Consider the following 15,655-nt stretch of genomic DNA (forward strand, 5'->3'; position numbering starts at 1 on the left):
GTCTACACAGCAGCTGGGAAGTTTGTCTGCCCATGCTGGAAATTATACTCATGCTATCTCTGCTCAAGCTAGCATCTACGAATAGCAGTGGGGCTGTGCTTGCATGGACAATGGGTCAGTCCAGCTGGCTGGAGACTGGGCAGGATTGTATTTGCGTGCCTAGCCCAATATGTCACCTATGCTGCCAAAGCCAGACTGCTATTCTTAGGCATTAGCACAAGCAGAGCTAGGGTGTGAATATGTACCTGTACTGGGAATTGCACCTCTCTGTTGCTGTGTAGACATACCTGTGGCACAGTGTTGCACTGGCAACTGGTTTTTAACATTAACCCAATATCCTTTTCAGAGTCACTGTTTTCTAGGATAGAGTCCCTCATTCTGTAAGTGTGACCTAGGTGTATAACCTTGCATTATGTTGCATTAAAAAGCATGTTGTTCAAATGATCCCACTTCCCCCAGTTATCTACATCTCTCTGTATAACTGACCTACCCTTATTATTTACTATTCCAACAGTTTTTACCAGATCATTGATAAAAATATTGAATGACGTTGGACTAAAGGGTATTTCTAGTTGGTTCCTTCAGATGCTATACCTCACTGGGAATTGAACCTGCCGTAATATACGTAATAAAAGTCCCCAAGAACTCTGGAAACATATTGTCATTTTCTAGGTTTTTATAATTCTACAAGTGATACATACACCTCCACCCCGATATAATGAGGTTTCACCTATAACACAGTAAGATTTTTGACTCCTGAGGAGTGCATTATATCGGAGGAGATGGTTTATATGTCTTGTCAATAGATGGAGTAAATAAAAGGAAAAAAAAGTACAGTTAATTATTCTGTTAATAAGTAAATAGAAAACTTACCATTTTCCGTATGACTCTCTGGCCTACTTCCATAGAACAGGTGTATTCAGTAACAGTGACACTGCTGTCCCAGGTTAGCTTTAGTTTTTCAGGATTCAGCGTCAAGTTGGCAATGGGTGAGGATGATGAGTTTGCTGAAAGTTTTATGAGTTAATATCAGAAAGGATGCAATAAGATTTTAAAAAGTTTTCAGGTGCAGAGGCTAGTATTAAGCAGGCCTGCTATGACACCACATAGCATAACTGGATGGGCAAATGTCCAGGTGAGTGAGATGAATTAAACCCTGTCCTTTAGATTATCTCAATTAAAGTATTATACTTACACTCTGTATACAAAATGACAGCATGCAGCCTAGGAAATAACATGACACAACAAAGCATGGAAATAAGTCCTAGAGTGGCAGCCATCCTCTTGTCCTTGGAAATAGACAGAAATGAAACCTACAAGAGAAGAAACAAATGCCAAAGCACACTTAGGTTTCTGTAAAGCTTGATTTCTTTTAAGGACAGAATCAAAGACTGTTTTTATTAGTCACTAGAATCAGCTAAATATATCACACATATGCACCAGCAACAAGGCCCAGTAGCTAAGGCATTGTGCTGGTACTTGGGAGACTAGGGTTCAAGCCCCATCTTTGTCACTTTGACTTTGGGCTGGTTGCTTAGGCCTTCTAGCCCCAAGGCGCACACGCATTGTGGTGCTTCGTCACTCAGTAGAATTCACAAACCCTGGGTTAGGCACCTAAGCTCTCTGTACAATGCATGAAGAAGCCAGCTGCCTAAGAATGGGATCCATGAAAGTCTGCATGCTAGGAACCAAGCTGTCCAATAGCAGATGCAGAGGAGAGGGATGTGTCCTGCCCCTTTCAGGGAGTTAGGTGCCTAAATCTAGGCTGGAGGGAAGCACCTATCTCTGCTTGGGATGTGCAGCCATGTACCCTTCTCCTGGAGTCAGGAACCTAAGCTGCTGTTTGCAAGAATGGCAGAAGTACCCTCCTAATTCTACACAAAATAGAGGTGGTGGTAGCTTTATAACCTTTAGCCCTGTGGTTAAGACACTCAGGTGGGAGACCCCCTTTCAGTTCTTCCCTCTGCCTGCTGTGGAGAAGAGATTTGACTTTGGGTTTCCCACCTCTCCTCTGACTGCCCTAATCAGTGGACTGTAGAGTCAGTCACAAACTCTCTCACTCAGTGTCTATTTCATTTTTTAATTATGAAATATAAAGTGCAACAGCTTTAACAAGAGGGATTGAGAGAGCCTCACAGGATACTATCCCATAGTCGAGTGATTGGGGGATGCATCTGAGGGATGGAAAGCCCAGGTTCAAAGCAGTTCTTTTCTAAGGGTGGAAATGGAACCAGCATTTTCCACATCCCAGGTGAGTGTTCTAACTAGTGGACTAAAGGTTACAAGGAAGGCCACTGCTGCCTCCTTCCTCCCTTGGCTTCTCTGTATGGCTTAAAGCCTACTGGATTGGGCCCCACAGGTGAAGTAGGTGGGACAATGCCTAGTTTCACCTGGTTTGAGGATTATGCAGGCATGAGATAGGCGCTGGCCATCAGTATTGAGGCAGCGATGTGCAGAGCCAGAGATAGAAATGTAGACACCTTGGGGACTTTAACAGCAGAAATTTTGGCACTGAACAATTTTAGGCATCTACAAAGTTAGGTGGCAGCTGAGTAGCGGTATTGAGGATTTCTGTGGTGCCTAAATTTTGGACTTAGACTCCTAAAGTGGGAGTTAGATGCCTAAATCCTTTTGTGGTTCTGGTCCTCTCTCCCTCAGTTCCCCTTCTGTACAAAGCGGATAACAGCACTGCGCTGTTCACTGGGGTGTGCTGAGGATAAATACATTAATGATTGTGAGGTGCTCAGATATTATGGCAACCAGGACCATCTGCTTATTTCCTTTGTAAAACCTTCTGAGAGCTATTGATTAAAAGCATTTAGATAAAAGTTAAGTGTTAGCATATAGGCTTGTTTGTCAGCCTGAGATAGAATTTGGGGTTTGACTTTGATACTCTTATATCCTATACTAATATGTGTAAACAAAAGACAGACACTGTGTGTTACATCTGCTGTCAGTTAGATAGAGTGAAAGAGATAAGAGATGGAACTAAAGTCTTACAGGGTATGGTGGGAGTGTAATATATGGCATATGCTGGAAGGCTGCCTGGGCCCCCTCTCAAGCCAAAGTCAAGCAACCAGTTGGGAGGAGCAAGGATGGCCAGGCATAAGACACATTAAAAGCCAAAGAAAGGCCTGGCCTTGGCCAGAACAATACCTCAATCCTTACGCCTCCCATGGGACCAAGACCCAGACCCACATCCCTCCAAAACAGAAGATGACCATAAATTGTAAGAGGTGGGACTGTGGGCATATATTGCAGGTATGTTTGAGCCTGCTAAGAAGAAGGAATAGGGACTAGGGAGTGGAGGTGGGAAGAGGGACATAGCAAAGTTCTGCAGCATCAGAGCTGGGAAGGGGACACTGGAAAACAAGACTGTGGCATCAGAGTTGTGGTATATATGCTTGCTTGGAACTAACCTCAATAAACATTAAATTGCCTGTACTTGGGACTTCTGTCTTCTGCTTTCTGTCTGCATGACAAGAACCAGGGCATAGGGTGAAGGGAAAGCCCTCTGTCATAAACAGATAGTAGGAGTTAATAGAACAGAAGTTCTTTATATCTCTTTTGACTGTAAAGGGTTAACAAGTTCAGTAAGCCTGGCTGTCACCTGACCAGAGGACCAATCAGGGGACTGGATCTTTTTCATCTTGAGGGAGGAGTTTGTGTGTGCGTTTAGAATTTTGTGTGTCTTGGTTTCTGAAGGGACTACATACAACCAGGTTTTCTCTAAATACAGGTGTTAAATTTAAATAAGTGAGAATACTTAGGTAGTAAGGCGAGTTATTTTTTTTAAGTATTTCGTTTCTATTTGAATGTGCATTGGCTGGAGGGTATAATGAGATGTTATTTGCTGAAAGGATTATTTATGTATGTATACTTAGGCTGGTGTTTCCCAGGTCGTTCATAGCTGAAAAACCCTGTACTAATCCATTTTAATTACAAGAAGATAATTTTACTGTTTTTTTCTTAATTAAAAGCTTTTTGTTTAGAACCTTGATTTCTTTTTTTTATTCTGGGTGAGCCCCGAGCGGGGTCGATCCAACAGGGAATTGGTGGGAGAAGGAGGGAAGGAAGGAGAAGCTTAATTTCTCTGTGTCGAGATATTTTCTCTTCAGGGGGAGTACCTGGAGGGGAAGGAAGCGAGGAGGTGAAATTTCCTCCTCGTTTTAGATTCAAGTTGATTGATACAGGAAATCTCCAGGTAACAGCAGGGGAAGCCTGGAGAAGAGCAATGGTGGGGAATAGGGATTTACTCCTTGTTTAATACCAGTAGGCTGGGTTCCTGGGGTCCCGGCAGGTTGGGGGACCAGAGCGTACCAGCACTGGGAAATTCCTGGTTTGGCAGCTACCAGTTCTAGCAGGTAATGCAAGTTAGAGGGAAATTCATGCCGTCGTACCAAGTATCCTCTTGTGCGCTAAGTTCCAGAGTGGGAATTATCCATGACACCTTTAACATTGATCTGTTCTGATGCCATTATTATTCTATACCCTTATTCCTTACTGTACTACTTGTAAACATTCTAGTCTTTTCAATCTTCTATGCGGAATCTTTTCGTGGCCTCGACTTATTTTGAATTCTTTTGAATCGGTCGATTTCTTTTCAGAGAGTTGATTGGAACTGACACTAGTATTCCAAGTAGAAGCATATATTGATGTTATTAATATTATATTTCAGTAGCATTTTCTTTCCTTCTTTTACGTCCTTACATTTGGTTTCTTTTTTGACATTGCGCATTTGGTCAAAGACTATCCACAGTGGTTACAGTTAATTTCGAACTCAGAATGAGGAAATGAGATCATATTCCTTCCAATGTGCATGTCTTGCATTTGTGAGTGCTTGATCTGCTGCCCTGATGTCTCTGACAGTCCGTCTCTGACAGAAGGTTCTGACCCTTCTCTTGTCCTGACTTACCTAAGAATTTTGGGCCACTTTCAAATGTGGTCACCTCCTCTTCATCATCCTTTTCAGAATGTTTTAAACATATTAAAGAATACTAGGCGAGTATGTAATGTAACCTGTCGACGTGTTTTCCTACTGTCTCTGCTTTGGTTCTGATCAGGAATCAATCCTCACCTTGGACACTTTAGTTACTTTTAGAGTTTTGCGAGAGGACTTTGTACAGGTTTTTGAAGGTCCAATGTTATTACACATCTGTTTTCTTTTTACTTCTGTTGACATGCTGAAACGTTTAGTAATCAGAGACGGCATGATTTTCTTTTAGAAGCTTGTCCTTTGAACCTTTTCATACAGTCTATTTAATTCTGTTTTTTTATTGCAGTTTAATGTATTTACCTGAGACTGAAGTGAGATTTCCCAATTTCTAATTCCTTATATCTCCCTTAGTACTATTATTTAGAGCAGAGTTTTAATGAGCGATTGCATATTATTAGCCTCCTAGCCACTTCATTCTTCTTTGGTGTGTCCTTTTCATCTGATGACTTATTGCTCTTACTTTATCAATTTGTTCCAGCACATCTTTTTACTCAGTCTCTTTCACTACCTCTTTTTACTGCAAAGAGTAATGTCCCTCATGATCCTTTCTGGTGAAGAGTGATGCAAAGAACATTTTGTTCTTTGCATGCCCTTTTCTCCTTAATCATTCCTTTCCCTGCTAGTTCAATGGACCACAAATTCATTCAACGACCCCTGCTTTACACATGTAATTTATTTCTATTTTTTTAAAGTCTTTACCAACTGCTATTTAAAATCAAACTTAGCCCACTTAGTACCTTTACTTTTTACTGTCGTAGTTTAATACTACTTCAACTGACTTATTTGGTGTTTTCTTTTTTGAAGGAATTTGTGTGGAGAAATAATATTGTATCTTGCCTATTTTTTCTTTTATCTACCTGTTTTCTTTTTTCTTTAGACTATCAGGGTCTCTTTGTCTTTGTTAAGTAAATAACTCCATTCTAGATCTAGGATTTTCTTTCACTTGTGACTTTAGGGACTTTTTGACTAGCCTCTTTGATTTCTAGCTACCAGAACAGCTTCTTGGGGCCACTTGGCGCAGCATGATTTTTTATACATCTCTTACATAGACCTGCCCAGTGCAAAGACAGCCAGAGTTATCTCTAAAAGCACCTCTTGCATTGAGCCCCTTGCAGCAACCAGGATCAGGATGCACAGAGCTATATCCTTGCAATTCCCTGTTTAAGGGTTCAGGCAAAGCGGAGACTACAGCCTAACGTGGGATCTTCCCTTTCTGCACCTTCTGCAGGCCGCCCTCTAACAAGAAGTCTTCCCTCTACACCTCTCCCAATTGTGGCCCAGGGCACCGCATTGCCTCTGTACTCTGAGGTCCTACAAAATTCCTTTTCTTTATGAAGTTTTTCTTACTTGTGTTCACTTAATCATTTTTGATATTTGCAGGAAGTGATTGCTTTAGTACAAATCAGAATTCACTACTTAAAAATCACTAGGTAACTTCCCAACAAAAATTACCTGGAGTTACTCAATATCTGTTAGAAATGACTTAGGTTTATATTACTAATCCTCAGTAAAACTATTTTCTTGTCATTTATTAGTGATTAAATGATTCCAGGCAATCACTAACAGATGCTAAGTAATAAGTTTGCTGGGAGTAAGTATTTAGAAACGGAGTAATTTTGAACAAATATTAAACCATTCTGATTAATTCTAAGTAACTACTGGTAAATGACAAGTAGCTATTTTGCCTGATATCCAGTAAGTAATACATTTTGAGGTTTGGAGGTTTATGTTTTAATGGGGTTGCTGGATGTAAGCTGGATTTGGATTTCAGATTTAAGTTCTGGTCTAAATTTAGTTTAAAAAAAAAAGAAAGAAAAAGAGAGAGAGAGTGAGAGAGAGAGAACTTTTGCTCTGTTCTCCAGACTGTTTAATTTTGAGAGTTATTTTTGCACTTTAATAGGAGGGTAGGAATAGATCACACCTCCACTTATTTACAGCCTTCTTTCATCCACTCATTATTCTGTTATTTCTCTCTTCTGACTCCTCTTCTACTCTTGCTATGGCTTTGATCCTGCAAAGATTCACACATCCACTTAACTTCACCTGCATGAATAGCCTCAATGAAATTAAGTTCATGCTAAGACTTTAATGCCTTAGACTCAGTGGGCCAGATTGAGAGGGAATGTATAAGAGTGTAAATAACATGTTGGCAAGTAGGTGAAAGTCTAAGTTTGTGTAACAACACTGATCAGACCTACGTTACACCTGCTTAGACTCCCTAAGAGTCAGTTAGACTCGCATCTGAATTTAGTTCAGAGTGGCTAATTGTGGAACACTAAACAATTGCTCCATTATTTCACTCTTCTCGGGGGAAACTGAATTTCCTCAAAGACACCGATACTCAGACTGAGGCTTGCAAGCAGTAGTGGCTCTTTAATGTGTCTCCTGCGTGTCTCTGCAGCGTATGATATTAAAACACGATGTGACTTAATTATTAACCAATCTAAGTTATTAACCAATCCGAATACTTTTACTATATTATTAACCAATTGCATTTGATAAAATAATACTTGGTCAGTCATTTTGCTGTGATTTTTATATCTTTCTATATATTTCCCCAGACATACTGTTTAAATATGAATATATTGTACTACAGTAAATGAAACAATGAATTCACACAACTGTGGCTTTTTGGGTAATGTTGATCACTAATTTGGCTCCTGAACCAGTGAAGTCTGAGTATCACTGTTGTAGGAGAAATATTTTCTTTCTTTCTGTATCTGTTGTGCTGTTAAAGGAGATTTTCTCCTTAGAAAAACAATTATAGTACAAAGAAACAACACTAATTACTGGATTTTTTTCGACATGATGAGAAAAGTTCTTCCTTTACACAATATTTTAATTGCTCTCAGGGGAGGTTAATCATCACAAAATCAAGGGAACGGAAATATGAGTTTTTTATTCTGTGAATTGTTTTTCTAAAGGCCTTTCTACAGTACGATTTACAGCCATTTCAGGAGAAATGTGATGAAAGTGAGAATACTCTGGAAGCACCTCTTGCACTGAGACAGAAAGGTTAAAATATGTCCCTGGAACTGAGCAGGAGGTCTGAGGTGTTTGGGTCACCTAACTGTCTGTGGTAGTATGAATGCACCATCAAGGGCTGGTTGGAATCAACACATACCAATGGAGGACCCAGAAAAGAGAACAGGAACCCCGGCGTCTGAAAATTAACACTGGTTCTGGCAAACTGAACATGTGAACAAGCATGTCTGTATCCAGAGATCGAAGATGAGATGTGATAGGAGATTGTGTTAGGACAAGGTTCAGACACACAGAAGCAATTCAGGACTCAGGGCCCTGGCTTAGGCCAGCATGAACTCTGTCTTACCTTTGTCTCTCTTTGCTAGCCTAAGGACTTCCCAACACTGTTTTTCAGTTGACTTTTAAAACTCATCCCTTTTTAGAAAGGATGCCTGGTGTGTTGTAAATAGTTAATGAAGAACATTGATCCCTGAAGAGGGTAAAATGTCTCTCAACAGATGTCTACCTTAGTCAGACTCTCTGTTCAGAGCTCATGGTGAGAAACGGGAGGAGTGGAGCCTGAAGGTCTGGTCTCAGAGGTGTTGAGGCTGTGCGGCCTATCCTGGAGGAAAAGCGGGACTCCTTGGGGGTATGGGGCATTGAAGAGGTACTCCCAGGAGACTACTTCAAGTCTGGGACATAGCACAGTCCCTGCAGATCCATGACAACGGGTTACAACTCATTACAATTTTGTAGTGCAGACAGAACCATAGCCATATCCTCAAGCTAGATTAGAACCTTAAACATTTCCATAGGGCACCCTGCATTTCAGGGAGAGTAGTTTCATACCCACTGTTCTTCAAAGCCATGTTAAACCCAGGTTGGGACAGCCAAGATATACTGTTATTGCAGTGCAGACAGACCATTGCAGAGACCATCTCTTTTTAAACACTGCAGAATCATTCTCATGATATCATTATGTGGCAACAATATGGACACAGCTGCTGGGATGAGAGTTTGCTAAAGCTTCAGTACAAATCACACAGAGTGATAGAGCTGATCAGAAAGTTGTGAAAATTTGACACACAAGATGTTTTCTATCTCTCTCCAATGATGTGCTCAGGAATCTTAGATACTGTTGGTCCCTCTTCTCAGCTCTTCCTAACCATCACTCTCTTGCTCATCTGCATCCCACTCAGGCCCTCTTTCCCTTCCTTCCCTAATTTCTTGTTTCTTTTCACTCTGTTTTTATTCCTCTTTGTTCCCCCTTGTCATTCCTCTCCTACTTTCAAAATCTCACTCTCCCTTTGCTTAGCTCATCCACCATGATGCTAGCCATGATTTTGCAAGCACAGTGAATGTTTTTATGATGCTGCTGTTGGAAACGTTAACAGGCAGCACTGCAGAATGGACTTTGCCCCACCCCTGAACAAAGAGTAAACTCCACTCTCAGGATCAGGACATGTTCGGAATTCACTGGAGTAATCCTGGGGCCTTTAAAAGTTCAGTTCTTCTTTTTTAAAATAATATATTATGGGGTGACTAAAGGGCCACAAAAAGTCCCTGTTTCGCCTTAGCAACCTTACAAGTATCATGACCCCTTTTACAGTCTGCTCAAGGTGAGGAGCAAGGCCTTGCATCACTTTGAGTCAGCTATTGGTACAATACTAGTGTAAATAGGGCTCCTTTATAACTAACTGGCCGTTATTGGTGTAGCACTGGCATCTCTAGAGTCTGCCTGAAATAGAGCACTTCCCTCCCCAGTTAATATTGTCAGCAGAGGCATGACTAGCTGGAACCCCCTCAGGGTAAACTAGAGCGAGCTGCTGGAGGGAATTTTCAGTGAGAGCCTCTTGGCTCTGGCAATTGTTTCCCTTGTTCTGCTGATAGGCTGAGTGGAAAGTTCACTGGCAATTTCAAAGAATCAAATCAAATCATCATGAGTCAAGCCAAAACGATCTTTTTGAAATGTTTGGGGAATCAAAAAATAAATAATAATTTCAGGTTACATGAAATATTTCACTTGACCCAAAGCTGAACGTTTCATTTTGACCAAATCTGCAGTTTTCATCAAATAAAAGTTTTGACTGAAAAATTTCACCCAGCTCCAGTCTTGAGGCTGTTGACTGTTAGGATCTGCTGCAAAGGCCATCAGTCTACTGGGGCTTTCAGGAGGGTATAAGGTTAGAATGGGATGGGGGTTGTGGGTGGGATATACCTTTGTATATAATTTCATTTTGTGATGTGTGGACTATGGTTTGCTCCTTGTGTGATTCTTCTTTGGATGGACTGTTGTTTTAAATAACCTCCAGGTGACCCAGAGCTGGGGAGAGGCCTTTGAAACATTTAAATCAAAATAAATAAAATGCACCAATAAATGGAAGAGCTATGGACTTGCACTGCATTCCTAATGTACATACTGCCTTCTTTGTAACCTTGCATTTATATGTTACCTTCTGTGACGATGGCCTGATCTATATTAGGAAATTAGACCAGTAGAACAACTTCGCTCAACAGTGTGAAAAATCCATATCCAGAAGCGATGCCGTCAAACCGACCTAACCCCCAGTGTAGACAGTGCTAGGCCAATGGGGGAATTCTCCTATCAGCCTAGCTACGGGGAGGTGAATACCTATGCTAATGAGAGAGCCCTTCCTGTTGGTGTAGGTAGACTCTTCACTGAAGTGCTACAGCGACCCAGCTGCAGTGGTCAGCTGTGCTGCTGCAGCATTTTAAGTTAGACAAGCCCTATTACTATTATTATTTATATGTTTTCAGAAGCACCCACAATGTGCTAAGCAAAAGGAGAACTTACATTCTGAAGCAGACAGTACAAAGAGGACCAAACAGCAAGATGGAGGGTAGGGGAAGGATGTACGCCACACAAGCAGTGTGGTGAGGTGGTAATTAGCCATGTTCTGATTGGGCACTCTTGTTAAAACAAGGTTTGGGTTTTTTTAAACTAGTATAAAATATATCGACTTTTCCCAGGTAACTTCCAACCTTGCCACAATCAGCTGGTTAGTTTCTTGTCGGGACTACAATAGAAGTGGGTCTTCAGGAGGGACTTCAGTATGAAAAGGATCAGGTAAGAAAAGGTGTTCCATGTTTAGGGAAAGGCATAGAGGAAAATGTGGAGATGCTTGTGGGAAAAGTGTCCAAACAGCGTATTGAGACAAGTATTATTGGTAGAGTGAAAGGGATGGGGTGGATGCAGTGACATGGAAATAATAATTCAAATCTATCTCAGCTTCCCCTCAAGACCCAGGCTAAGATGGGAAAGGATCTTGGAAACGTTAGTTCTTAATAGGTGCCGTCCTGCTGGAATCGATGTGTTCATTTTCCACAGATTGATTCTGGTTCTCCTTTGGTGAGATTATAAAATAGTGATTAACTGATTTCAATAGCCCTATATACAACTTTCAAGTAATGAGGACTAACATTACTGTGGCCACTATCACTGGGTAAGTAGGATCAGCTTGGCTTTCATATGGGAGCAAATATCAACAAACTCATTTCTATTAGGTCTTTAATGAGAGAGCGCCATCTGTGGAGAGAGAAAGGGATGGAAGACCTACTTTTAGATTCTAATTCCTAGGTCTGCCACTGACCAGCTGTGCAACCTTGGGCAAGTCACTCGTGCCTCTTTTACACATATAAAAGACTATAAAAACATAGACCTGGAAGGGACCTCCTGCGTCATCAAGTGCAGTCTGCTGCTATCACAGGCAGCCCCGGCCTATAATCCCATTAATAAACTCCATTTTGAAACCATTCAGGTTTCTTGCCCCCACTACTCTTATTGAGACGCTGTTCCAGAACTGCTATCTTCTGATGGTTATAATTAGGCGCTGTGAAATGATTAAAAAATTAAGCATGATTAATCACACAATTAATTGCCTGCCTTGGCCCCATGCAGCTCCTGGAAGCAGCCAGCGTGACCCCGGGGACAGGGGTTTCCCACTGCGCACTGTTTCTGCCTGCAGGCACTGCCTCTGCTGCTCCCATGAGCCAGGCAATGGGAGCTGTGGCCAATGGGAGCTGCAGGGGTGGTGCTTGCAGAGAGGGGCAGCACATAGGGCCACGTGCCCTCCATCTTCCCCCAGGGGCTGCAGGGGCGCATAGGCCCCTTCCAGGAATGGCATGGGCCCGGGCTAGGCAGGAAGCCTGCCTTAGTGACAGCCACACTGTGCCGCCAACTGGGAGCTGCCAGAGGTGAGTGCTGCACGGCAGGAGACTGCAGCCCAACCTGAAGCCCTGAGCCCCATCCCCAAACCAGCACCCCATACCTCCTCCTGCACCCCAAGCCCCAGCCCTGAGGCCTGCCCCGAGCCAGCACCCTGTACTCCTTCCTGCACCCCCAACACTCTGCCCCAGCCCTGACCCCCCCACCCAGATCCAGCACCACATATCCCCTCCTGCACCCCAACCCCCTACCTTATCCTGGTGAAAGTCAGTGTGGGAGGGGAGAGCGAGCTATGGGGGGGGATGGAGTGAGCAGGGCAGGGCTTTAGGGGTAGAGGCAGGGCCTCGGGGAAGTGGCGGAGTAGATCCTGGGTTGCCCTTAAATTCAAAAGTCTTCTTGGGCATAAAAAGGTTGGAGACCACTGGTTTAGCATATCTGGCACGTAAATACCTTGCAGTGCTGGCTATAAAAGTGCCACACAAATGCTGGTTCTCACTTTCTGGTGACATTGTAAATAAGAAGTGGGCAGCATTATCTCCTGTACAAGAAGTAGGACTGAGTGGACTTGTAGGCTCTGAAGTTTTACATTGTTTTGTTTTTGAGTGTAGTTATGTAACAAAAAAAAATCTACATTTGTAAGTTGCACTTTCATGACAAAGAGATTGCAATACAGTACTTGTATGAGGTGAACTGAAAAATACTATTTCTTTTGTTTATCATTTTTACAGTGCAAATATTTATAATAAAATATAATATACATGTTTATTTCAATTACAACACAGAAACAATATATATATAAATGTAGAAAAACCTCCAAATATTTAATAAATTTCAATTGATACTCTTCTATCTTACAGTGCGATTAAAAATGTGATTAATCACATTTAAAATATATTAATCTCGATTAAATTTTTTGAGTTAATGATGTGAGTTAACTGTGATTAATCAACAGGCCTAGTTGTAATGCTTCTAATTTCCAGGCCAAATTTACTGATGTCTAGTAATTACAGAAAACAATCATATCCCCTCTTAGCCTTTGCTTTGATAGGCTAAACAAGCCAACTAGAGTCTCTCCTTCTAAGATAAAATCTGCACCTGTTCCAGCTGAATTCCTCTTTCTTGAACATGGGTAACCAGAACTGTACACAGAATTCCAAATGAGGGCTTAGCAGTGCCTTGTACAATGGCATTCAGACTTCTCCATCTCAAATAGAAATGCCATTTATAAAATAGGGATAATAATACTTACCTTACAGAGGTGTTGTGAGGATAAATGGATGCTTATAAATTGCATTGAGATTCTAAGAGCACCATATATGTGCAACATTCACTATTAAAGTATTGAAATAAAATTAAAATCCAGGATACATATCAGTCATTGAACGTACATTCAATTCATGCTATTCCTAGAATTGGTTCACTCTATGGAGCGATCTGCAACTTACCAAACCCAAACCCCTGTACAGAAGACAACATACAAATGCTTCCAGTTAAGTTATTTTTTAAAAGAAGAAAGAGATAGCAACATTTCTCCTGGATACACAAAATAGATGTCAGACAAAATAAAGCAACCCAATGAATGATGGAAAATATTGCTAATGTTTTTTCCGGACCTGGCAGGCAGTGCTGGGAATCTGATCACTCACTTTACTCACATTAAGATATGTATCCTTATGATTCTTCAGATCATAAATCATAAATAATTATGTGTTATCACAATTTTATCTAAGACTGTCCTCAAATCTGCACTTGGAGGTAGATGAACTCAATCTAATATAGGCTTTTTTCCATTGCAAATGTTTGTGTTATGTCATAGGAGCCTTGAGAAATAAAAATAACAATCACCCCTCCCCAAACAAACAAACAAAAAAAGACAAAAACTAGCTTACCTCCTCCTTGCAAAAGGTTGGTATCTCGTTTAACTTAGGGTCTTGGGTCTGAGCCTCAGAGATGATTGAAATGCTTGAGCCTGCAGCTGTTGTACTGCTGCAACAATACTTTATCACTGCATAGTATCTGATTCAAGTGTTGCAAGACTGATATTGAAATAGTTCTTTGGGTCATTTCCTTTGCAATTTCCGGAACTTCTTTAATCCCCTTGTTTGCAGAATATAAGGTTTTTCCTGGACTTGGCAGTCAGTGCTGGGAATCTGCAGAATATAAAGAATTTCTCACAAAATGAACATCAAGTTAATTAATAAGACACCCTCTTCCCATTTCATCCAGTCAATTTGTGTCTTTGGGTCTACCATTAGATGTAAGCATACTTATAGAAAATTGATCTCCTACAAATAAGCCTGCTTCCACAAACAATACTTTGCCTGTAAGTTCTTCTCCCCAAAGGAGCTTTCTATTCCACTACGTATCTTATCAGACAGGACCAATGCAAACACAGCGGTATAATTGTGTGTAACGGGATCAAGGCACAAACATCTACTCTGTACTGTGAAACAAACATTAGTATTTATTACTATTACCATATCAAATCAAAAATATTGCTTGGATAACAAGTAAACAATAGTATAGATGGCTGAACTTTAAATATGCATCCCTGGAACTGCTTCCCCTCTCACATGGATTTCACACATGTGAAATTGCATTACCTTTCATTTGAGTCACTCCTGAATAGAATTACTCTTCTGTGTACACATGAGGAGAACCAGGCCCAACAACTTGAAATACTAACTTGCACATATATCTAGAAGTAAAAATGAACATTGGTTTATTAGGAGCTGCACCACAGTTCAGGATGTGTGCTGTATCTGTTCATAATCATAAAACTCAGTTTAATAAGAGAAAAAAATTGATTTGAAATATACTGTCATGAGTATGATCATAAATACGATCTTTATTCTCCATTCAGTGCCCATTCATTTCAGGGGATTTAGAACAGTTCATAATATTTCATACTTGTGTTCTACAAAGCTTACTACAGGCAAAATTAATGAGTCGAGGACAGCCTATTTATTATTAATTATTACTATTATTTTATTATTATAGCAAGTAGAGGCCTCAGTCAGGAGTCAAGGCCCTATTATGCCAGGTGCTGTACACACATATAATAACAACAATAGCATCACTGCCCCAAAGAGCTTACAATGTATACCATATCTCTGCATTTCTCTGCTTTTGTCACTTCTAAGTCTCCTCAACCTTAATTTTGTTTGTATATGGTTTTTAGTCTTTAATTTCCTGGGGGCTATGACCATAATAATAAAAATATTTACAGATAACTCACATACCTACATTGCATGTTATATCTAATAGCAGGAGAAAATACAAACACACCAATCTCCTCAAACCTGCAACGCTTTTGGCTGCTTGGATCTCCTACAGTTGGATTCTCAACAGCAACTTTTCCCTCTATACAAATTCAAGCAGATGTTTCCTCTTCTTCAGGGTTTCAGTTCCTCACTTTCAGCACAACACAGCCAAGGATCCTGCTGGATATTATTCACTGAGCAAACTTCATCATGGTAGCTGCTAAAGTAAGATTCTTTCACCTCCTC

General features: G+C 40.9%; 1 protein-coding gene across 1 annotated transcript in view; it reads right to left on the reverse strand.

Moving 5' to 3' along the window:
• LOC116820672 (granulocyte-macrophage colony-stimulating factor receptor subunit alpha-like) overlaps positions 1-14,200 on the reverse strand; it is a 124,064-nt gene extending 109,864 nt beyond the window's left edge. The window contains exons 1-3 of the mRNA XM_075060771.1: positions 14,036-14,200; positions 1,196-1,313; positions 874-1,007 (exon numbers count right to left, since the gene is read on the reverse strand). Coding sequence (XP_074916872.1) covers positions 874-1,007; positions 1,196-1,280 — 219 coding nt within the window. The 5' untranslated portion in view covers positions 1,281-1,313; positions 14,036-14,200. The remainder of the gene's footprint in view (positions 1-873; positions 1,008-1,195; positions 1,314-14,035) is intronic.
• Between the last annotated feature and the right edge of the window lie 1,455 nt (positions 14,201-15,655).

The sequence above is a fragment of the Chelonoidis abingdonii genome, chromosome 1 (assembly GCF_003597395.2).
Source record: "Chelonoidis abingdonii isolate Lonesome George chromosome 1, CheloAbing_2.0, whole genome shotgun sequence".
In the NCBI taxonomy this organism is placed as follows: domain Eukaryota; kingdom Metazoa; phylum Chordata; order Testudines; family Testudinidae; genus Chelonoidis; species Chelonoidis abingdonii.